This window comes from Agelaius tricolor, unplaced genomic scaffold (genome assembly GCF_023055355.1).
Source record: "Agelaius tricolor isolate 1412-34295 unplaced genomic scaffold, bAgeTri1.0.p SCAF_7, whole genome shotgun sequence".
NCBI classification, from domain to species: domain Eukaryota; kingdom Metazoa; phylum Chordata; class Aves; order Passeriformes; family Icteridae; genus Agelaius; species Agelaius tricolor.
This window is the reverse complement of record NW_027269267.1, coordinates 3,884,826-3,909,214: the sequence shown is the minus strand read 5'-3', so window position 1 is coordinate 3,909,214 and position 24,389 is coordinate 3,884,826. Positions and strand designations below refer to the sequence as shown.

Sequence of the window (24,389 nt, the reverse complement as noted above, 5' to 3'; positions counted from 1 at the left end):
TTTTGAGCTGGACAGATTGAAAATTAGCAAGTTTGCAAATATCTTTTCATTTGGGCTGAATGTTAATGTCTTCACTTCTCTTTTGTTTTCAGCAAGAACACCAGGACATCAGACACGCTTAACAAGCAGCAGCAAACACTGAGGATGCACATAGACATTCCCAGAGCCCAGCTGCTGATAGAGGAGAGGGACACCATGGAGACCATTGGTAAATTTGAGCTTTTTTCCCCCCTGGTTGATGTAACAGGTTCTTTTAGGTGGAATTCCTTTTCTCCACACCCTTTCCCTGCTGCACACATCAAGAGAAAAGAGCTACAAAGTCATTTGAAAGCTGAACTGGGTTTATTTTCCCTCCTCTTTGAGTCATTTCCCACTAAAAATAATCTCGGTATAGGATCTAAAATAATGCAGGGCATTAGGAAAATGAAACTGTTGGAAAGAGTTTCTTGAAGAAAATGGAATTGAGGACTGGCAGTTTTATGATTTTCATTCTGATTTCTCATTTGGCTCTGCCTAGGCAGTTGGATCACTGACATTACTTAAAGGGAAAATGGAATTCTGAAACTGCACTCTCAGTACCTGAAGATTTGCAACAGCTAACTTTTAAAACTTACATGTTGCATATTGTATCCACCTGTTCATAGCATATGATATTTCAACATTTTTATCAGTTTTCAGCTTCTGTGTATCCATGCAAAATTCAAATCTAAACTGTTTGATGATACAGAAAAAAAAGATTTCTCATGGGGCTGGCACTTCAATGAAGCGTCACGAGAAATTGAATTGTTTGGTGTTGGGGTTTTTTTTTCCCAAATAATTTAAAAATATCTGGAAACTCAGAATAGAAATGCAGCCTGATGTCGTGACTGTATGAGCACACACTGTGACTCCTGACTGACCTTGTTAGACTTCTAACTTTACATTTTTTGGATAATAAAAATCTGTATAGAAGAAGCTGACAACGTAACAGCATCCAGGGATGGTGTGGCCAGAGAGGAAATTCAGCAAGCTGAGAGCAGCATCTCTGCACCTCCTGTTCATGCTCATTCCAGGTTTAAAAAGGAGACCTACAGACTTTCTAAAATCATTATTTGAGCTTCCCAAAGTCTGCCCTTTGTGCCAGGCTTCATCCTAAAGACAGCTTTAACTTTTGAGTGGCAGCTGCTGAGCAGGGGGGGTTCCAGTGGAAATACTCTCAGAGCCTGAACTGCAGCAGTGCCATCAGGGCCCTGCTAAGAGGCAGCTTCCACCCAGAATAAGCAGGGATTTTGGCAGGGTTTGACAGAGTTTGCTGCCAAGAGGCTTTATTCCCAACCTGAATAAGAGCTCATCTTTTTGCCAGAGATGGAGTGATTTGATTCCTAATGTTATTCTATTTATAGCCTTCTTTGGGTAAAAAAATGTGTGTTCTGTTATTGTGCAGAACTGTTCACCCTAATGGTGTCTTGTCAAGTTTAAAAAAAAAAAAAATCCAAAACAAAAACCAGGAATGCTTAAAAGAAGTGGATCAACCTCTGCTGACTAGTAAATGCCCAGAAGTCCTGCTGCTGCCAGTTCCTTAGAACACATTACAAAACTATATAGCACAGCCCAGCAGGAAATCCTTGAGGCTTTTCTTGCAATTCTGAATGGATAAAAAGACTGTAAAGTGGAGCAGTGGCCGGTGAAAAGTGAAACGCCCAGGCTAGATAAGTGTCCAGCCAACCTCCAGCCAGTAAGGCACTTCCCCAACCCGGAGTCAGGGCTTTGTGCCCAAGGCGATGTCAGGCCTTGCGGACGTGTGGCCGCAGTAGAGAGCTCCGAAGTCGCAGGATGAAATGAAGAGGCGACCCTCAGTTTCTTCGGGGGGGTGGTTTTATTGGTAGGGAAACGTGCAGGTTCGGTGGAAGAAGCTGAGAGCCCCGAGGCAGGGAAAAAGCCTCGGTTTTACTGAGGGTGGGAGGGGTGAAAGATAGCAAATCAGAGAGGGATACATTAAGGATTGGCATGATCGGAGAACCCATCAAACACAGTTGCGGGAGGGACCCTGGCCCCTAACCCAATCACTCGACACCCTGGCCCGAACTCTCTAGAAAAAGAGGCAGGGGTGTCGAGTGACAGGCAGGCTGCCAGGGGTGGGGAACAAGAAAGATACATTTGGTATCCAAGACAACTGGGGAGGGGTTTGGGGATTGACACAAACTGGTAACAGGACAGGACTTTCTGAGAGAACAATGGAGGGAAAACTGAACAAGCATAAAACACACCACAACATCTCCCCCTTTTTCGTTTAAAAATAAAAGAACTGTAAGGGCAAACACTGTTCAAAATGAAGTTTCAGCCTGCTCCGCGTCGCTAGAAACCGAGCTGGAGTCTTCAGGATCGGAGTTTTCTGATGAAGCGGTGTCAACTCTTTCTCCTTCTTCTTCTGAGACTTCCGCTCGGCTGACGTCTGGGACATTGATGGTCCTGGATATAAGTCTCTTTACGAGTCCCCAGACTACGGAGCAGGCGATCAAAACAATAAGTAAAACTAAAAGGGTGGCAAGTATAGTTTTCAGGATGGACTCAGCCCAGCTTGACAGACCCCATCCTTGAAAGAGGTCCCCCAGCCAGTCTGATGTCTGTTGTTTTATTTGGTGGACAAGGCTTTGCATTTTATCTATGGCCACCCTTGCGTCCTCAGCCCGAGATGACAAATTAAGGCAGCAGAGGCCCTCAAACTCCTCGCAGCGGTGGTGATGCAGTAAAAGCAGGAAGTCAATTGCCGCGCGATTTTGGAGGGTCGCCTTCCTTGTAATTTCCTCGTCTGTGAGGAGGTCTGATAGCGTCGCTGACGTTAAATTGGCTTGCTTAGCTACCCAACACTCCAGGTGGGCCAATTCACCTAGAGACTTGGCCACAGACACCCAGGGCAAAAGCAGGGTGAGGGCTACAGTTTTTGGTTTCGACCAATGTTCAATTTGGGAGTCACAATCCGGGTCGAGATCTTTGAGATCTCTTTTGGAGCGGGCCGAATTCGGTTGTGCTCTTTTCATTTTCCAATCGCGAATTTGGGTAATGTTGGGTGTAAGCAGCGACAGCCGCCCAAAAGTGCAGATACCTCCGGCTAGACGAGCGGGGATGCCAGCCCAAACTCGGTCTCCGCAAATGAAAAAGATACCTCGGGGCAGGGACAGCGGTTGGCTACCCAGGGTGGAAGCAAGTGGCATCTCGATGGTCATTCGACACCACTGGGCAGCTTTGTACTCGGGCCTTGATGGTTTGATCCACGAGTACCTGCTGTCCCAAGGGTTAGGGGCGAACTGAAACCAAATACAGAGGGAAGCATTGGCTGAGCCGAGCAAATCAAGCTCTGGAGGTTCAGAGCTCAAAGGGACCAGCCCCTTGACTCCTTCTCCCCAGGCATTTTGTGCATTGATTTTTAGAGGAGGGGTCTTGGATAAGAGGGAGGTGAGGGAAGTATTGAAAGGGGAGGGAAACTCATTAAGGGAGAGAGGGATCCCCACAAGGCATGACGACATCGGGTCCTCTGCTGAGCCCATATCTAAACATATGTGTTCTTGGCCAAGGGCACTCGCGAGGGTGCGCCAAACGTTGGCCTTGGGCTGGGGGACGATCCATGGGCCCACTGATGGCATCAGGGTCCAGATGAGGACGGCTGTCAAGCGGGCTAAGATGTAGACACGTTCCATTGGGGGAAAACTAAAAACAAACAAGAGACAGACATAAGGAATGACTCTGAATCAGGTCCTGCCCAGGGCAGGGAGAGGGTTAAACTGGGAGTGGCTCCATCCCTGGGAGCTTCCGCCGCCGCCGCCAACATGCCTCCGTGACCTGTTCTACGTTTTCTGCTCTCAGAGTCTTCCCAGGGCGGAAGGGCTTGACCCACTTAGCGGGGATCCATCTCGGACCTGAGGGGGTGGACACGCAAGCGTATCCCCTTCCCCAAGTCACTAGATCGAAAGGCCCCTCCGTTTTCCAGGTCTCCGGATCCTTAATCAGGACAGGAGGCCTGACCCTGGCCTGCAGCTGCTCATGTCTCCCGAAATGTCGCACGATAGGCGGATTGAGATTTTCGAAAGAACAGTTTAGGAAGTTAATGGTAAAAAGCGCCTTCGCGAGACGGATATGGGGGGACTCCACCTTCACAGCCACTCGCTGTTGTTCTAAAACTCTCTTCAGGCTCTGGTGGGTCCTTTCTACCACGGCTTGGCCTGTCGGGGAATAGGGGATGCCGGTCTTATGCTCTATTCCCCATTGTTGCAGGAAGCTTCGCAGCTCCCTGGATTTATACGCCGGGCCATTGTCTGTTTTCAGGACCTTGGGGATGCCCAGGACAGCAAACGCTTGAACTAGGTGTTTTTCACAATCTGCTGCCTTTTCCCCTGTGTGGGCAGAGGCATAGACTGCGCCGGAGAAGGTATCCACTGAGACATGTACGAATTGCAGACGGCCAAAGGCAGGGATGTGGGTAACATCCATCTGCCACACCTCGCAACTAGATAGACCTCTGGGGTTAGCTCCCAAGGGTATTGTTGGGAGCTGGTGGGACTGGCATTGAGGACATGTAGCCACGATCGCCTTGGCCTGTTCGCGTGTAAGATGGAATTGTCGAACAAGGCCAGGGGCGTTCTGATGAAATTGCTGGTGGCTGATCTTGGCCTGACTGAACAGATCAGGGAGTGGGGCAGCTTGAACAGGAGCGGCAAGGGCGTCAGCACGCCTATTGCCTTCCGCAATAAATCCAGGCAAATCGGTATGTGACCTGACATGCATCACATAAAAGGGTTGCTCTCGGTGGGAGACTAAGTTCACAAGCTTAGAGAGCAAGTTAAACAAAGGGATGTTTGATACTTCCTGTAAAATTGCATTTTCGGCTCTGGAAACTACACCCGCGACATAGGCTGAATCAGTGACCAAATTGAATGGTTCAGAGAACCTCTCAAAGGCTCTGACGACTGCGTCCAACTCAGCAACTTGAGGTGAACCTTCCACCTCTGTGACATCTGCCTCCCACCGCTGAGTCTGAGGATCCTTCCAAGTCATCACTGACTTGTGGGATGCTCCAGACGCATCTGTAAAAACTGTCAAAGCCTTCAGAGGAGTTCTACTCTGAACTGATTTTAGAGACAATGTGAATTCCTGATTGAATAATTTGTGGGCCGGCCGATCTACTGCGATTTGGCCGGTGTAGCTGTCCAAAGCCAGTTGAAGCATCTCATTTGTTTCCAGAAGGTTATCAATCATCTTTCTTTTTAGATGGCCTGAATCAAATTTTAAAGGAATGTGGATGCAGTCAAAGTCACAACCTGCCAACTCTCTGATCCGTGATCTAGCCTTTCTAATCAATTCTGCCACCAGCTCGGCTGGCTGCGTCATCCTTTTGGACCTGTGATGGCTGAGGAACACCCACTCTATGATTAAGAGGGGATCCCCCGAGCCCTGGTCCTTGCCCTTGATGGAATCATCCCACTGGAAAATCACCCCATGGAGGTGTGGCAGCTTACCTAGAACAATGAATTTAAATGGCAGGCCCGGGTGATATCTGTGGGCCTGCCTGGCCGAGATGGAGTTTTGGATCTTCTCCAGCGCTGTCTGGGCCTCTGGGGTAAGGGACCTTGGAGAACTAAGCTCTTCTCCCCCTTTCAATAAATTGAAAAGGGGGGCTAGGTCTTCTGTTGGAATGCCTAGCCAAGGCCTTACCCAATTCAAGGACCCACACAGCTGGTGGACATCTGCCAGGTTTTTGATGTTAGTTTTAATAGCCAATTTTTGCGGAACAATGGTCCGCTTCGTTATTTCCAGGCCCAGGTACTTCCAGGGTGGCATCTGTTGAATCTTATCTTGCTGGAGCTCGAACCCTGCAACAACCAATGCATCGACTGTTAGGTCAAGCGCGTGGGTAAGTAGGTCGTTGGTCGGAGCGCACACTAGGATGTCATCCATATAATGGTAAATGATGGTGTCTTTGGTGGCTGCACGTACTGGGGACAGCAAGGAGGCGACGTACCATTGGCAGATCATCGGGCTGGCTTTTAGGCCTTGTGGAAGAACTCGCCAATGATAGCGCTTGCTTGGGGCTTCACGGTTGATGGCAGGAACCGTGAAGGCGAAACGCGGAGCATCGTCCGGGTGTAAGGGAATTTGGAAAAAGCAATCTTTTATGTCAATTACGACCAAATTCCAATTTTGGGGGAGCATCGTTGGGGACGGCATCCCTGGTTGGAGAGGCCCCATATCTTCAATGATGTTGTTAATTTGGCGGAGGTCGTGAAGGAGCCGCCACTTATCTTTGTTGGGCTTTTTGATAACGAACACTGGGGAGTTCCACTCTGACATGGTCTCCACCAGGTTGCCCTTGAGTAGCTGCTCCTTAACGAGCTCATTGAGCGCCGCTAATTTTTGCTTGTTGAGCGGCCACTGCACTACCTGTACTGGTTTATCAGATTTCCAATTCAGTTTCCAGGTAGGGCGCTCATCAGTGACCGCTGCCCGAAAAACCTGGGGAGCTGCTGGGAGGTCAATTCGGGCTCCCCACTGGGCTAAGAGGTCTCTCCCCCACAGGGGTTCCGTGTAATCTAATACGAATGGGCGCACTGAAGCCAATTGCCCATCCGGCCCCGTAATTTGTACAACGCTCTTTGATTGACGTGCCAATTGTAAACCCCCGACACCTCGGACGTGGCCAGGCGCGTTTTGCAATTCCCAATGTGACGGCCATTCCCGGGAAGGAATGATCGTTACATCTGCTCCTGTGTCCAACAAGCCTTTAAGAGGCTTGCCCTCTCCCCCTTTTGAGATATGACAGGTGACATGAGGCCTTTCCCGCCCCAGGACCTGGGCCCAAGCTACTGTTGGATTTTGGAGTTCAGCCGGAGGAAACCCCAGGGCCCAAGTTATCTCGGGAACAGGGATCGCTTGCACGATCACCTGTCCCTTGGGCAGGAAAGTGGGGGGTTGGACACAGTGCAGCCCCACGGCGAACAGTCCTGGGTCAGATGGCAGAAGACCTGGGATTATGTTCACTTCTAAAGGTGTGTGCTTAGTGTCTCCGACAACGACGTACTTACACCTTATCCGCCCCCAGTTTCCTGGGCATTCCGGGCTGACTGACACGAGTTGAAAATCGGAGTTCTTAAGATGTAGTGGCTCCGTCAGCTGCAGCCGGAAGGGTCTGAAAGCAGAAAAGGTAGTTAGCACGGGTCTAGGTTGGAGACATGCAACATGTGACAAGTCCGGTGAGAATATGTCTTGTTTGGCAGGCGGCGGTCCCTGAGATCTCTCCTCCCTGCGTGGTGTTAGTTGTCCCGCCCTATTTTTATCATGGCGCAGGGGGGAACTGCGCTCAGATGTTAGTTTTTTGTCTGGGTTTTCCCCAGGAGTCCCTGCCCCCTTTTGAATTCATAAAATTCCCGCCGCAGCGGGCAGTCAGGCATCCAATGCCCGAGCTTTCCGCACAGATGGCAGGGTGATTTGGCGGCGGAAGGACCGGGAGCAGGCGAGCGGCAGGTGGCTTCAGAGAAGGTGTTTTCAGGCGCCTCTTCTGTGGCGCTGACTCGGGGTGGCAGCTGTTTTCTCTTCTCTCCCTCCCTAGATGGCATGATTAGGACTTTCCGGGTGCAGACTTCGAGCATATCGTGCAGCGAGGGGGGTGGGTGCATCGGGAGGCTGAGGATGGCATCCCTACACGCAGAGTTTGCATTCGTGGATGCTACTTCCTTCAGGATATGTTCCCAGGCAACCTCGTCCGCCACTTGCTGCTCGACAGCTTTTCGAAGACGCTCGACAAAATCGAGGAAAGATTCCTCGGCGCCCTGAAAGATTCTGGAAAAAGAAAGGAGAGGAGCCGCCCCCGGCAGCGCCAGGAACGCTTTCTCGGCTGCCCGCGCTGACTCCCGGAGTGCTTCCTGGGGGATGGCACTCGCCTGCGAGTGCCCATCTGCCCAGTTGCCGGTCCCAAGGAGTTGATCGATGGCTAGGACATTGCCCGTTAGGTCCAGCCCCGTGTGGGGCCGTTCCCACAGGCTCGGGAGGGCCTCCGTCACTCCCCTCTTCCAGGCTGCCTCCCACATAGCCCGCTCGGTGGGATTGAGCAGACACGTGAAGAGGCGCCGGATGTCAGAGGGGGTGACATCGGCTTCGGTAAGTGTTGCCTGCAACACTCCCCGAAAGTATTCGCTGTCCCGGCCGTAATCTTTCTGTGCCTTGCACAGCTCCTTAATTTGTGAATGGTGTAAGGGGACCCACTGGCGACGCACCCCACCATCTCCCTCTGGATGGTAAACAACCGGGGCTGCGGATGGTATCGCAGCAGACCCCGGTTCCCGGTTCCCAACTGCTGCCCCCCCCCCGGAACCCAAAGCGCGGGAGCCGGCAGGGAGAGCGTGGGAACCGGGAGAGGAGGAGGTAGGGGCGTGGCTGGGAACTTGAGCAGGGCAATCTGATATCGAGGGACCCTCCCAGGAGGCGGAGACAAGGGGTGGAACCTTTTGACTGGCAGGGGGTGGAGAGATAGGAGGTGGTATGGGAAGGACCGAGGGAGGACCTATGGGCGGGGATGTGGGAGGAGAAAAGGGAGGGACTACTGAAGAGGTTTCTGGAAAGGAGGCGGGACCAGGAGGGGGGAAGGACGAGGGGGTAGAACATTGGGAGTGGCCGAATGGCAGGAAGGGGTTGGAGCTTGGGAAAAAGGGATTCTGGGGAGAAGAAGAGGGCTTTCCCGCCATTTCAGCCATGTGGTTGCCTCCATCTTGGGCCCCATAGGAGCCATTTTGGGGAATTGGAGGCGACTGGGAGCAAACTGGGGACTTAGAAATTAGGGTTTTGGATTTTGGGGTTTTAGAAACTGAGGACCTGGGGGCGGGAACAGGAGAGGTAGGGGAAGACGAGGAGCCCCTAAGAGACTGGCCAGGACTCTTAGGGCGGGGGGGCCGAGGATTTTGAAGGGGGCTAGGGGACGAATGGTCACCCTGCGCGGGGCTGGAGCGCGCTGCACCTTTCAGAATCCCGGTTTTACATTTGTGGGGACGGGAAGAAGCGTTAGGGGTAGAGGGAGAGGCGGGAGAACTGGGGCACGAACTAAAACTGACCGAAGGTTTTTCTGAGTTTCCTCCTGCTTTCAAGATAGATCGAATTTGTGAAATCCAAAAAGCTAACGGAGAAAGCGAGGTGTCTCGTGATCTAATCAAGTTTGATAACTTGGCATTTGCCCTCTGCCAAAAGGCAGGATCTTTAATTAGATCGGGGGAGACTCCGGGAAACTCAGAAAAAAGCCATCGGATTAATTTTTTAACTTCCTTTTTATCAACGGAACAACCCCCCCCAACTAGGATACCCACAACTTGGTAAAACAGCCCCTTCTGAGCTGCCGAGAGCGAAAACTTTGCACCCATCGCTCGATGTTATAAGTGGCAGCTGCGGAAAAGCCCCCCCCGTTCCAGTAAACGCGAAAGAAAAAAAATAAGGGTGCCCACCCCCGGCCCCTGTCTAGAGAAAAAGAAGGGTGGTGACGAAACACCAATAGAGGGGAAGGCGACAGGGAGAGTAGCAGAATACTCACGAAGTCCGGAGGCGACAAACGAAAAGCTGGAACGAGGGGTTTCCTGCGACAGGACGACTCCCAGGTGCAAGGAGCTGCCGTCCAGGGTCCCCGGGGAGCGCTACCTCGCGCACAAGGTCTGCTCGACCACAGGGTAGTTCCGCGACCGCTGGGATTCTCGAAATCCCGTCCGTGGGGTCCACGAATCCGAGAAAAGGGGGGGCCCCGCGCCGGGCGCCAAAACTGGAGCAGTGGCCGGTGAAAAGTGAAACGCCCAGGCTAGATAAGTGTCCAGCCAACCTCCAGCCAGTAAGGCACTTCCCCAACCCGGAGTCAGGGCTTTGTGCCCAAGGCGATGTCAAGCCTTGCGGACGTGTGGCCGCAGTAAAGAGCTCCGAAGTCGCAGGATGAAATGAAGAGGCGACCCTCAGTTTCTTCGGGGGGGTGGTTTTATTGGTAGGGAAACGTGCAGGTTCGGTGGAAGAAGCTGAGAGCCCCGAGGCAGGGAAAAAGCCTCGGTTTTACTGAGGGTGGGAGGGGTGAAAGATAGCAAATCAGAGAGGGATACATTAAGGATTGGCATGATCGGAGAACCCATCAAACACAGTTGCGGGAGGGACCCTGGCCCCTAACCCAATCACTCGACACCCTGGCCCGAACTCTCTAGAAAAAGAGGCAGGGGTGTCGAGTGACAGGCAGGCTGCCAGGGGTGGGGAACAAGAAAGATACATTTGGTATCCAAGACAACTGGGGAGGGGTTTGGGGATTGACACAAACTGGTAACAGGACAGGACTTTCTGAGAGAACAATGGAGGGAAAACTGAACAAGCATAAAACACACCACAACAGTAAAGAATGCAAAAGCAAGTCTGATAGCACACCAAATAGTTGTTCTGCAAGCACAAAGGCAGTGAAAGATTTATTGCTATTAAACCATCCATGATCAAGTGGACTAAATTCTTCCTTGGAGCAAAAAAAAATATGATATAGAGATCACAAATGGAAAAAAAAATAAATAAAAGGAAGCAAATGCTGTATAGCACTGCAATGATCGAGGTCTGTGTAGAAATTTGGTGAATATATCCTACCCCACAGGGAAGAAACAGAAGCAGAACCACACAGCAGGAAAGGTTAGTGCTCACCTTTTCCTTCCTTCCCAAGGTCAGGCTTAACCTCACACTTTTATTTGAAGCTGCATAAAAAACCCAGTCCTGGGTCAGGGTCATCCCTTCCGCAATTTTCTGTCTCTGCAGAAAGAGGGGAGAGAGGGTTGGTTTGCAACACCCCCTAACAACCTCCTTTTGGGATGATAGGGGTGGTTACACTGAGGATATTGCTAATCATGCTGATAAAAAGAAATAAATAGAATATGTTGTTGAAAACATCAACAATATATGATGTTGAAATATGATGTTGAAAAGCTCATCTGAGCTCTCTGAAAGTGAAGGGGAAGAGGGCAATGTTCAAAGGATGGGAATGAAGGAATTGGGGCCACAAATGATGACACAAAAATCAGCTCTTTGTGAGGGTGTTTGTCTGCCCCAGCTGCACATCTCTAAGGTGAAATCACCAGGAAAAATTAAAGTTATTCTTTAGTTTTGTATGTGATTTAAGTTTAAACCCAGAGTCTCCCTCCCTTCAAAGCCCCTTGGGCCCTGCAGAGAGCAGGGAGCTGTCCTTCAACTCCACACACTGGGGTCACCAATTGTGGTGTTTGTGAGGTCCCCAGGACGAGGGGAGAAATGAGAACCTGACTCCATGTTCTTAGAAGGCTGATTATTATTTTATGATACTATATTCTAGTAAAGAATACTATAATAAAACTACAGTAAAGAAAGAGAAAGGAGACATCAGAAGGTTTTACAAGAATGAATAATAAAAACTTGTGATTGACTCAGAGAGTCTGACACAGCTGGCCGTGATTGGTCATTAAGTAAAACCAATTCACATGGAACCAATTGAAGATGCACCTGTTGGTAAATGATCTCCAGACCACATTCCAAAGCAATCAGATAATTATTGTTTTCATTCTTTTCTGAGGCTTCTCAGCTTCCCAGGAGAAGAAATCCTGGGCAAGGGGATTTTTCAGAAAATGTGACAGTGGCAGGGAGCTGCTCTGCCCGCGGTGTCCCTGGGCTGTGGACACCTGGGGACTCACTGCAAAGCTCTGATGGAGTCAAACCCAACATTCTGTGCTCATTATCTGATTATTTTCCTGCTCACAGATGACAGGTCCACGGTTCTGCTCACTGATGCTGACTTTGGAGAGACGTCCAAGCAGAAGTCCCTGACTGTCACCCACACTGTCCATTACCAGTCGGTGTCACAAGCCACAGGGCCACTGGTGGATGTCTCTGATGCCCGGCCAGGAACAAGTAAGCACATCAAAAAACAGATTTTTATTTAAAGAGGAGAAAGCTCTTAACAAAATAAATACTCTGCTCCTGTATTTGCATCCTCATCTTTCTGTCTGAGAGTGGAGAGAAATCTTTTTAGGTCAGCAGAGGACATTTCTAAAACTATTACACCAAGTGATTCAATAAGGGGGAAATTGCATATGTATCTGAAATAGAGGTGTAATTTGAAATAATTCATACCTGGCCTTCATTAAAGCAAATGCATGCTAGATTTTAATTTCCAGAATTTATTGGGTAAATTACCTTAATGGCTTTTAGTGTGTAATACACTTTTTTTTTTCTCTCTGTGATCAATCTTTATTGTATTTCAAAAGCAACTTTCCTCCTACCTCTCCATCAGGCAAAAAAAAAAAGAAATTCTCATTACTTTTTCTGAAAAAGTTGTATGTCTGGCTTTAGTTATTATGGTAAATTACTTTTCTCAGATTATTCATGCCAAGTTGTTCTTCTAGTGATTAAAATACTATCATAAATTAATATACTGATGCAATCCATTTTTCTCATTCCTCTCATGAATACATTCCATATCTATGTAAATGGTAAAAAAAATACTAGGTTGAATGATTAGCTATGAGTTAGAAATTTTACCAAAATATAGTTCACTGTAGTGTGCAGCTTCTGAAATCTCGTAGATTATTTCTGTCCTCTGATTGTTTCAGAATTTACTTGCTGAGTTTGGTGAACATGAAGGCTGAAAGCTCAGTTGCTAGAACACAGATAATTTGAAAAATCCATTTCCACCCCAATCTTTTAAATAAGAGGTGTTGTAGTCCTGGCCTTGGTGCTTTTTTAGCTCTTTCATCTTTTTTCAGGTCATTCCTTGAGGATTAGATTTTCTAATAAGGAAAGAGGCATCACCCCAAAACCTCACACCTGTGTCATACCACAGAATTTTATGGCACCTTCCTTTTTAATGCCTCTTTGTGTGCAGCTCTGTGCTTGATTCCTCTGCAGCCAGGGAGAGAATTCCTTCAAATTAAATGTGGATTTAACTCCTGTGTAAGAATATGATCTGTGTCCAGCCCTGCTTGGAAATAAAAATCCACCAGCACTTTTATTAAGCAGGACAGATCTGATTGCAGCAGTGCACAGGGCTGGGTCAAGGACTTCCAGGTAATGTTCTCTGGATTTAAGGCACTAATCCAGCTCTGCTGCAGGCTGGGTGATGGGATTTTGTCTAGAGCCACCACTTGTGCTGTGAAGAGGAGAGCAGGGCCCAGCTGGGTGGCTCAGAGGTTATGGACCCTCCTGTCTGAGCCCACTCACATTCACTGAGTGACAAATATTCCTTTACAGCGTATTTGAAGTCCTTCCCTTGTCCTTATTTATTGATTTATGGAAGAGCTGCTCTGTGAACCTTTGCCTTGCTGGCCTCAGCTCTCTCCAGGTGTGTTTGACAGCAGAGCTGGCATAACCAGGGCACCAGCTGTGTTTCCATCCCACTGCCAGCTCTGGAATTGCTGTGCCTGTGCTGCACAGCCCCTCACAGAGGCACAGCACTCACAGAGCTCAGTCCTCCTCATCAGGACATGGGCTGAGCTCCTGTGGGCTGGCAGAGGCTCTCCCAGCTCATTCCCATTGCTGACAGGATCCTGCCAAGTCACAGGATCAGAGGTTGAGGTCCAGAGGGACATCTGGGCACTGGTCAGTCCAGCCCCTCTGCTGAAAGCAGGGTCAGCAAGGGCTGGACACAGATCCTAAACTCAGGAACAGCCCCAGATGCCTTCTGAATGTCCCCAGGGATGGGAGCTCCAGCTCCTGTGTGGGCAGCTCAGTCTCCCTCACATTCAAGTGTTTCCTGATGTTCAGGATGAAGCTCCCAAGTTTCTCCTTGTGGCCATTGCCCTTGGTCTTCTCACTGGGCACCACTGACACAAACTTGGCTCTTGTCCTCTCTTGTCCTCTTGCCCCTCAGGTATTCCCATACATTGATGGCATTCCCCCAAACCTTCTCTTCTCCAGACCAGGCAGCCCCAGCACTGTGCCAGGAGCTGTTCTCACCAGCACTCTCCTCCTGCTCTCCACATTCTCTGTGGCCAGCTGGGGGCTATGTATAAATTACAAACAGGGTGAGACTGCTAGGAAGGCATCTTGAGCCATCAGCACCAGTCTCATTACATGGTTATGACAATGGGAGATGCCACCAGCTCACATCTCAGGCAGCAGACTTAGAACTTAATGTTACAACTTACTTTATAAGTTTTCTAACCAATCCCACAAAGCAAAAGCACATTGACAGTAGTTCCAACCAACCACTATAAGCACAGGTACCTTTGGTTAAAACACTGCTTGCTTACTTCAAATACTATACCTGCTTGTGAGCCTTCAAACACAATGCACAGAGCTCCATTATTAAGCTTAAAACTTCCTAATATCTCACTAGATAGACTTTTCTGTAGCTTAGGGAGTTATTCCAGACAAGCATTAATACACAGGCCATTGTTCTATTTGTCCTTGCTTTTCTGCTTCTTACACAATTTTTTGCTGACCAATCTCATGGCTGCTGCTTAGCTCTGATCACAGTTCTGCTGTCTGTGGGGCCTGCCTTTTGCAGCTTTCCCAAAACCCTCTGATTTTATGGATTCCCACATTCTCCTTTGAGTGAGGCTCACTGCTGGCCACACCACAGCCACGTGCCACATTCCCAAGTGTTGGTTTGTGCCACACTGGACATGGATTTGGATGTTGTCCATGTGAGGCAGCTCTGTGCTGCACTACCAGGAGGATCAATTATCAGTGTCTCCAGGTTCTAATTTTTCCACTGCTGTAGGAAAAAAAAAAAAAAAAAGGAAGGATCAGACCATTATTTGTAAATAAATGCTGTGTTTCTTTGAAGCAGCAGAATACAAATTCTCACTGGGAATGCTTAGGCAGAAGCAGTGCTCAGTATCATTATCTGGGCATTGCTTTTTCTTTCCATTTCTTCTGCTAAAGTCTCTTACCACAAAGACTGACAACTTCACCATTTGAATGTCAAAGAACATTTTGAATAGATTTGAATTTTTCATTTCTAACACCCTTTCTATTGTTAGTGATATCCTTTCAGAAGCTTTGAAGAGAAATCCTTCAGTGCTGATGTAGTCATTCTCTATTTGCCACATAATGAATTTTCTCTTGCCCTTGCTTTGTTAGACTCACTTTCAGGGCAGAATTCTTTATTAATAAATTCAAGGAGGTCAATTTTGGCACATACTTGCTTTTACAATCTTGGTCACTATATTATCTCTAAGTTAATTTAAAAAGTACAACATTGCTGACCTTAAACCAGTAGCAGATGATTTTTAAAGTTTGAGAAATTGTATTAATTTACTAATTGTTCCAAAGCAGTCAATTCTTTATGAACCTGTTCCCACTGAAACTCTGATGGCACTATTACAGCTTCTGTTTTATGTCTTGGCCACTTATTAAAATAGGAAATCTGTAGCTGATCAATACTGTAATATAGCAACAGTGTGTCCAGAAGAGGGAATTATAGCCCCACATTTCTGAGCACATCTATTTCAAAATTGACAGCAGGTGCAGAGTGTTTCTGTGGGCACATCTATGCTGATAATTTGCACTTCACTTGAGGTGTGGTGTGAAATCCCTGACCAGATCTACTTGCCTTGTGCTCTTTCAGTTCTCAGAGTGGTTTTGGTGCTGGAGAACTGCCTTTCTTGGAGTAAAGGGATAATGAATGTGTCAGTGGAAGAATGATGGGGCCTTCAGCTCTTCAGTTCCACCCTTGATAAAATGTAGTTTCATTAGAAAGAGAGTAGTTCTAGAAAAGCATCAGCAGTTTGGTAATGATCAGCATTAGCACTTCATTTTTTTTCCCCAAAAAGAATGTCTTGATTTTGGGTTTTATTAACAAAGATTATTTCAGTGGTCATCCCCTTCTGGAAGGGGGAAGTGAAGGCGCTGATCTCTCTGCTGACCAGGGACAGGACAGGAGGAAGGGAAGGTATAGGCTGGATATTAGGAAAAAGTTTTTCACCAAAAGAATAATAAAGTACTGGAATGCTCTTCCCAGAGAGGTGGTAGAATCACCATCTCTGGATGTGTTTAAAAAAAGCCCATCCATGGCACTGGGTGCTATAGTCTGGTTGAGGTGTTAGGGCATGGGTTGGACTTGATCTCAGACTTGATGGTCTCTTCCAACCTCATTATTCTGTGATTCTGTGAAATGTTTGGAGCTGTGTCAGGGAAGGATTGGGTTGGATTTTAGGAGAAGGTGGATTTTCTTCACCCAGAGGTGTTGGATGAATGGACATGGCCCTGAGGCTGCCAGAGCTCCAGGAGCGTTTGGACACCACTCCAGGAACGCCCAGGGTGGGATTGTTGGGGGGTGTCTGCAGGGCCAGGGCTTGGACTGGATGATCCCTGTGGGTCCCTTCCAGCTCAGGACATTCTGTGATTCTGACAGGGCTGGTTTCCTTCCCACCCCTCTGTGCCATCCCCCACAGATCCCACCACGAGGAGGAGTGCCAAAACCGGCCCCACCGCGCGCAACCGCTACGCCAGCCAGTGGACCCTCAACAGACCCCACCCCACCATATCAGCCCACACCCTCACCACAGACTGGAGGCTGCCCACGCCCAGGCCAGCAGGATCCGTGGACAAGGAAAGTGACAGCTACAGTGTCAGCCCCTCGCAGGACACAGGTACGGACAGGGCTCCCTGCAGGGACACACGGACAGCAGCTGCTGGCATCCCATTGCTGACAGGATCCCAGCAGCTCCTGGCATCCCATTGCTGACAGGATCCCAGCAGCTCCTGGCATCCCATTGCTGACAGGATCCTCCCAAGTCACAGGATCAGAGTTGAGGTCCAGAGGGACACCTGGGCCCTGGTCATTCCAGTCCCTCTGCTGAAAGCATGGTCAGCAAGGGCTGGTGGCTCAGGAACATGCCCAGATGGATTCTGAATGTCCCCAAGGGTGGGAGCTCCACCTCCTGTGTGGGCAGCCTGTGCCCACCTGTTCTGTTCCTGGGTGTGCCTTGTCTGGAGCTCAGATGTCGTTGTTCTTCCCTTGCCAGGATGGATTTTTCTGTAGGTTATTTACAAGGGATGCCAAAAATGCTTGTAGTGATAATGACAACAAATATTGTGCCTCTGGGTCCTCCTTGCACACACATCCTGTGAAAGACAAGGTGGTAAATTTTCCTGTAGCTTCCTAAACTAAAAAACAAAAGTAGGAGACTTTGACTAGGAATGGACAATATTAATCAGCAAGAATATCCTTGACTCATATTTGGAATGATTTTAGGATTTGAACAACCTTCAGATTAGTATTTTTATTTTCCCATTCATGTAATATATGTAATATGTTCATTCTCAGTGGGAAAGAGAAGAGGGAAAAAAAAAAGAGGGAAAACTCTGGAATTAGAGTCCAAGTAAAAATCCATTCATACCACTGAATTCTGTAGCAGCTGGCCAGGATTTTCCTGAGGAACAGCATGGGGTTTATTCCTCTAGAAGACAAGTGGGGAGACACTGAACACATATTCTGCCTGCAGCCCTCATGTCTTCTTGATGCCTTCACATCATAAATGCAACTGGAAAAAAAATCTTTCTCCACTGTCTTATGCTGAAAAAGCAACAAAAAAGGCAAATAAATTATTAAATTATTAACTAGAAGATCAATCATGAAGTAAATCTAATAAAGGTTAAAAAAGAAGTAAGGTAAAATATTTCTCAAAGGGAACTCTGACCACAGTGAAGACAGGTTTGCTCTGGATTCCTCAGAAGGAATTGCCAGTTGTCTCTGATTTTAGGAGAAGGGTGTTCATGATGTGTTAGAGCTACAAAGCAGTGGATGTGAGTGGCCTTTCACCATAAAAACCAATATGACTGGTTTGTTTTCTCTATGAGAACAAGTATCTGACTTCACTCATATTTAGTGATTTACAGCCTGGAGTTCTCAATGTTTCAGAATTCACCCTCTTAAACCCCCATGTTTTCTCCATGGGGTTAAGGCAGTCACTAGATTCCTCCAGCCAGCTGACAACCTTCAGGTAGAACTATCATAAATTTTTAAGGTTATTAAATATACAAATCTAAATATAAATAGAAAATCTCCTCTCAGAAACCCCTTCTGTAGACACTCCAGATTGCAGGTGCATTTGGATGTGTTCCAACCTGTTGTCACCCGAGGATATTTTCCAATATGCGTGGCAAAGGGTAGAAATTAAATTTACTGTGTGGTTTAGTAGATAAACTACATCCAATTATGTAAACAGACTTTATAATCTATATTTTAACAAGCCTGCTTTTCTACTCTGTGTCTACCTTTGAGCTCACGGTGATTTATGTGAGGGATAGCAAGCTTTAGATCAAGGAAGCTTTCCTTGTGCCAAGAAGCAGCTCTATTACACCACTTGGTTTCTGGGAAAAGAGTAGAGTCCATTTAATTTAAGTGCTTCAGAAATTTAAAACTTTCAAATAAACATATGTAGCCAAATTATGTGTTCAAGAATCAATTGAGCTAATGTGCACATTTGATCACTTCTCCAATCTGGAGTTCAGATTTCAGGAGCTGGTTGATGGAGTTGATATTTGGCAGAATTTAGCACTTATCAAAACAATTCTAGGCTTCCAAAGCAGCAGCTTTTGAGCTTAGGAGAAATGCCTGGCAGCAGTTCATAGCTGTGACCAAATTCTGATGTTCTAACTAGAGGCCATTAGAAATTTCCTGATCAATCTGTATTCATGAAGTCCAAGAAGTTCCATAAAGTTCACCCTGGGCTTGGATAAACTTCCATCAAATCTAAAGTAGGTGTTTAGACAGATTGATTCTGGACTATTCTCCCTCTTGGCATGGGGATATGGGAAGCTGCAGGTCCTGAGCTTCAAATGGACCAAGCTGTGACCTTTGCATGACCGCGATATTCACACGCACTGCTCCGTGGCACTGGTCAGCTGCTGCCTCCTGGGAGTTTCCAGCTGACCAGAAATATGGGGAGACATCACTGAGGTCTGCTGTACAAATCAAATGTGAAAAACAGAATGATGTTTCCTGTGGGTGGAAAGAAAAAAAAAAAAGGCAAAAAGAAAGAAAAATCAACAGAAACCCTGTTAAGTTCTGGTCAGCTCCAAATCTTAAGCAAGTTAGAGCAGAAGTACTTGTCATTTTAAATAATGGATGGTTGTGTTCAAAAGTGGCAGGAGTATCATTCTTTGTGCACAATGAAAACGGATGCAGGGGTGCAGGCACACAATAAAAAAGATAAAGATTTGCAATAATGACAACGCTTGCCTCTGGCTGCTGCAGGAGGTCCATTTTTATGAATTAGCTATTACACTGTGCCTGTTTATTGAACATCACCAACAATGTCTGAAATTGCACAGATCTTGTGATGAAACATGACTTCTGCCCAAGGAACTTTTCAAAGTTCTCTGCTCTTACAGCCCACTGGAGTAGAAACACCGTGGATGCAACAGCCCAGCAATTCTGTCCCTGCAGAAATGAGCCCTGCATTTCCAGAGTGCTTTTTAATGTATCAGTAGGCATTTACATCTTCAATAACAGTGTTGTTTAAGAAATATTGATATTCTCAGAAACTCATCAGCAGAAAAGAACAGCTTGTAGGTCATAATAACCTGTGTGTCAAATATGAATTCCCTCATTAGCTTCAGCAGCACTGAAAAAAGGCAACTGGATGACTGCAGGCTGTAGTTGCCAAATATTGCTTTCTGAAGACCTTTGTTCTGAATGAAATGAGTTTGTGTTTTACCTGGTGTCTAGAGAGATAATATCTGAGAGCTACTGCCTTCCTATTTGACCTTTGTTCTCAGCACTTTCCAAAAAAAAAGAAAAAATATATATGTATGATGGAAACAGGACAAAAAGACTTTCCTTTCTCACCTGTACATAGCCCCAGTGAAATATTTCTGAGATGCATTAAAAAGCTAATGTAAAAAAGCTGTTTCTTATTTTGCAAAATCTGGTTTGTGGGTTTGAAACCTTTTGAAGGCATTTCAGATTTAGAGAAATCATTTTTGGGTGAAAAGGTAATATTTTTCATGTAGTAAAGGTTATTTTTTATAAAAGAAACATGAATATAATGCTAAGGCACATTAAGCTGCTCACAGGATAAAGCTTCACTTTAGATTATCTATAATTGTCGAGTTCCTGACTAAAGTAACACTTGTGTAGGCATTTGAAGCAGATTCTTTAAATCACCTTGATAATTTCAAGGGCTCTCTGCTTTACTCTGAAATATCAAGCTCGTGCCTTTCCACCTAAAACCAGACTGTGCATATGTTTTCTCTCTCCCGTTACCCCGTTCCTGCCGCTCAGACCGGGCGAGGAGCAGCATGGTCTCCACAGAAAGTGCCTCCTCCACCTACGAAGAGCTGGCCAGGGCCTACGAGCACGCCAAGATGGAAGAGCAGCTGAGGCACGCCAAGTTCACCATCACAGAGTGCTTCATATCAGACACGTCCTCAGAGCAGCTCACGGCAGGGACCAACGACTACACGGACAGCCTGACGTCCAGCACGCCCTCCGAGTCGGGCATCTGCAGGTTCACTGCCTCCCCCCCCAAGCCTCAGGACGGAGGGAGGGTGATGAACATGGCGGTTCCCAAGGCACATCGCCCAGGTGAGGCAGCAGGGAGAGCGTTTGGGGCATCCCAGGGAGGGTTTGGCACCACGTCCAGGCTGGGAAGAGGGTGGATCACAGTATCTCCTGTGACTAGTCACAGATGTGGCTGGGGTGTTGTATTTGCAGGGATGCCAGGAATGATGCATCTGACTCCATGTTCTCAGAGGCTAATTTATTACTTTATTATACTATATTATATTAAAGAATTCTATACTATACCAAAGAATACAGAAAAGATACTGAATCCTAAAAAGATAATAACAAAAACTCATGACTCTTTCCAGAGTCCTAACATAGCTTGGCCCTGATTGGCCAATGAGTGAAAACAACTCACACCAGAAGATTTAGAACAACTCACACCAGAATCCAATCAGATGCCTAATTTATTACTTTATAATGCTATATTATATTAAAGAATACTACACTATACTAAAGAATAGAGAAAAGGTACTTAGTGAATGCTAAAAAGATAATAACGAAAACTTGTGACTCTTTCCAGAGTCCTGACACAGCTTGGCACTGATTGGCCAGAGAATCAAAATAATTCACACCAGAATCCAATCAGAAGGCTAATTTATTACTTTATTATACTATGTTATATTAAAGAATACTATACTATACTAAAGAATATAGAAAGGCTACTTACAGAAGGCTAAAAAGATAATAATGAAAACTCATTACTCTCGCCAGAGCCCTGACACAGCTTGGCCCTGATTGGCCAAAGAGTGAAAACAACTCCCAGCAGAATCCAATGAAACAATCACCTGTGGGTAAACAATCTCCAAACACATTCCACATGAGCACAACACAGGAGAAGCAAATGAGATAAGAATTGTTTTCCTTTTCTCTGAGGCTTCTCAGCTTCCCAGGAGAAAAGTCCTGGGCGAAGAGGATTTTTTCAGAGAATGTGAATGCCACACTGGGGATTGTGCTGATGTCTTTTTGGGCTACCTAAAAACAGAGGTCAGACAAAATTAAGGGAGTAAAAAGCAGTTATATTTGTTGATAGGCCTTCAGGTACATTTTGGGCAGACAAAGCCCCCCCAGGGGCTCCACCTGAAATGGGTGATGGGTCACGGGTTTTCACACTTTTAGAAATTTGGTCCATTTGCATATTAGGGGTTAATCTTCCAATTACAGCTTCAGGTAAGGAAGTTTGCTCCTCCCCACCTCACTTTTGTCTACATTTCTTGGAGCTCAAGACAGTGAGGTGTCCTTGATTCCCAGGCCTGGAGAGGAATTGTTGTGTCTACCCAAAATGGGAAAGCAGCAGCTCACACTGTGTATGGAGTTTAGAGTTACACACTGAAGAATTTCAGGATTACAAACATATGATAAATACAAAAGCTAAAATCCTAACCCCAGCTAATGGAACATGTGAGCATATTCTCCCACATAGAGAAAATGTGGGCATTTAGGAGCAGGGAGAGGCTGGCTGAGCCATCAAATCCACTCCTCACACTTGCAGCCATCAGGCCATTCACCCTCCTGGGATAAATAAGACCATATGTGGGTGCATCTGCCCATCTCCAGCTCCAACCAGCCTCTAATAAACCCTGTCTCACTGTTCTGCTTCGTGCTTGGGAGCCAAAGTTGGCTCTCATTAAATGCTGATAAAGACAGATTGCAGGAGATGAGCTTGTCCCTTCTGCCTTGTGGCTTGTCAGACTTGTAACCACCCTTTTGTGATGTCCTGGAGCTGGTCCACTCCTCTCTTTGACATCACCTAATATCAAACCTGGGATATCTAAATCAGGAGGGAACAAAAAAAAAAGAAGAAAATTAAGGTTTCAGCTCCTTGCTGCCTGAAGGTATGTTGAAATGTATTTACAAGGGTTAAGCCATAGTGTGCACCAGCCTGCTTCTAAATTTGTTATCAAAGCCTCCAGAATTCATCAAAGCTACTGAAAAATTGCACTAAATTATAAAAAACAAATTGTACTAAATTAAAAATATAATAAAATTAAATAATATAAAAATAATAAAATGTAATAAAATGATAAAATATAATAAAAATTATAATACATAAATTGTGCTAAATTAAAAAAGAAAATACTAAGAAACCAAATATCAAGACCACAAAAACTAAATAACAAAAAACTACAAAACACCTAAACTATAACCATATACTCCAAAAAAATAGAGACAAAAAACAAATCAACAAAACAAAGACACCAATCAAAAAATGTATGCTTAATAATTTATAAAATCTATAAATGTATATAATATAAACAATAAACAACTAATACTTAATCATATCATCAGTTATACAGAAATCCTAACTTTCCCACAAAGGTACTTGAGGTACATCCAACTCTTGGGCTCAGTCACATTTCCAGATCACAAACATGGTGTTTCTACTGATTCTTTAGTTCCCAACAGCACAGGCAGGTTATTTGTGGTACTCTGAGATCAAGCAGGTTATAAAATCTCAGAAGATTTGTCAGCCTTTGTTACAGGATACAGGATATGACACAGCAGAGTAGGATTCAAATGGGAAAAAGGCATAATTATATTTGTTTGCTTTCTGAAAACATGATTTCTTTTATTTTGTATTATTTAATTTTTTCTTGTATATTTTATTTTATTTTATTCTACAATTTTGCCAGTGTGAGTGCTGCTGCTCAGATCCACAGAAAGTAATCAGAGGTGCTGATCTATGTGAAAAAGAGTACTGAATGATCTCTGGAGGGTCTTTGTTCAATATTCACCATAACAAGCAGTGGTTGTGAGGACAGAGGAGTGGAAGGGAGGCAGTGGGATCAGGAAGGGCCATTCAAGAGCAGGAACACTGAAAAGAAAGCATCAAGGGTTGGGCTGGAGAAAGCTGAAAGAAAAATGTGGGAAGAAAAAGCCCAAGCAGAAGAGAGACAGTTATAATACTCCAGGCAGGAAATTAGTGTGTCAGGAAATCAGATAGATAAGAGGGAAAATAAGTAAGAAATAAAGTAGTGGGAGAAATTGCTGATTTCTGTGTAGTCACAGGGTAGAACCACAAACCCAGGAGCTGTAGAAATAGATAAAGATAGGAATATTTTTCATTTCTAGCTCCAAAGGAGTAAGATAAATATTTGTCCCTACTCTGCTAAAGGGAAGCATCTGCAGTCACAGCTAAGTCAAAACTGAACTCTCTCCTTCCAAGCAGTCAACAGATATTTTTTAATCATTTCTTTAACAAATATCTTGGTATCTTTCCTTTCATGTTCCAAGTGCATTACTTTTGCATATTTAGTATTTGGAAATATTCTAATGTATTCCATATAAAGCTGGTTTTCTTGAGGGAAGATAGAACCAAAATTTGATCTCTGTGCTTGAGTAAAAAATCTTCCAGGGTTGAAACAACCTTAGGGCCCCTCCAGTGATTTACAGACTCGTAGTCATGTTTAGCTCTGTTATTTTTAATGGCTTTACTTTTTTTCCTTACTTTTCTTGATTAACTCTAGCTTTCCTTTGCAGCAAGGAAAATTAAATATATTATAAAATTAATAATTAGCTTCATTACCTTGAAAGAATAATTGAGTGTTCCAGTGGGACAATTTGAATGAATTTGAATGTTGGCCCATAAATATTGAATAATGCATTATTAAAGGTCACTTTATGAAGGGTTTTAAACAAAACATATGGATAGAAAGAACTTTCAGCAGTAGCAGACAGACCAATATTTTAATTTTCAAGTCAGTGAGGAAACACTTACTGGGCATCTTTCTTCTTTTACCCACCACTTCAGAAATTTGCCAGAGGTAATTTGTAATTCAAATACAATTAATCAAAGTCATTCTCCATTTAAGGACGTGGTGAAGAAATAAAAAAACTGCAGGTATCTGGTTTCAGTAGACAAGAACATTTGAGATAAATCACTGTGCTG

General features: G+C 45.8%; 1 protein-coding gene across 1 annotated transcript in view; it reads left to right on the top strand.

Moving 5' to 3' along the window:
* Nucleotides 1-24,389, top strand: part of DSCAM (DS cell adhesion molecule) — a 479,690-nt gene that overhangs the window by 437,358 nt on the left and 17,943 nt on the right. Inside the window, exons 29-32 of the mRNA XM_071430161.1 lie at nucleotides 93-208; nucleotides 11,746-11,895; nucleotides 16,383-16,580; nucleotides 20,219-20,521. Coding sequence (XP_071286262.1) covers nucleotides 93-208; nucleotides 11,746-11,895; nucleotides 16,383-16,580; nucleotides 20,219-20,521 — 767 coding nt within the window. The remainder of the gene's footprint in view (nucleotides 1-92; nucleotides 209-11,745; nucleotides 11,896-16,382; nucleotides 16,581-20,218; nucleotides 20,522-24,389) is intronic.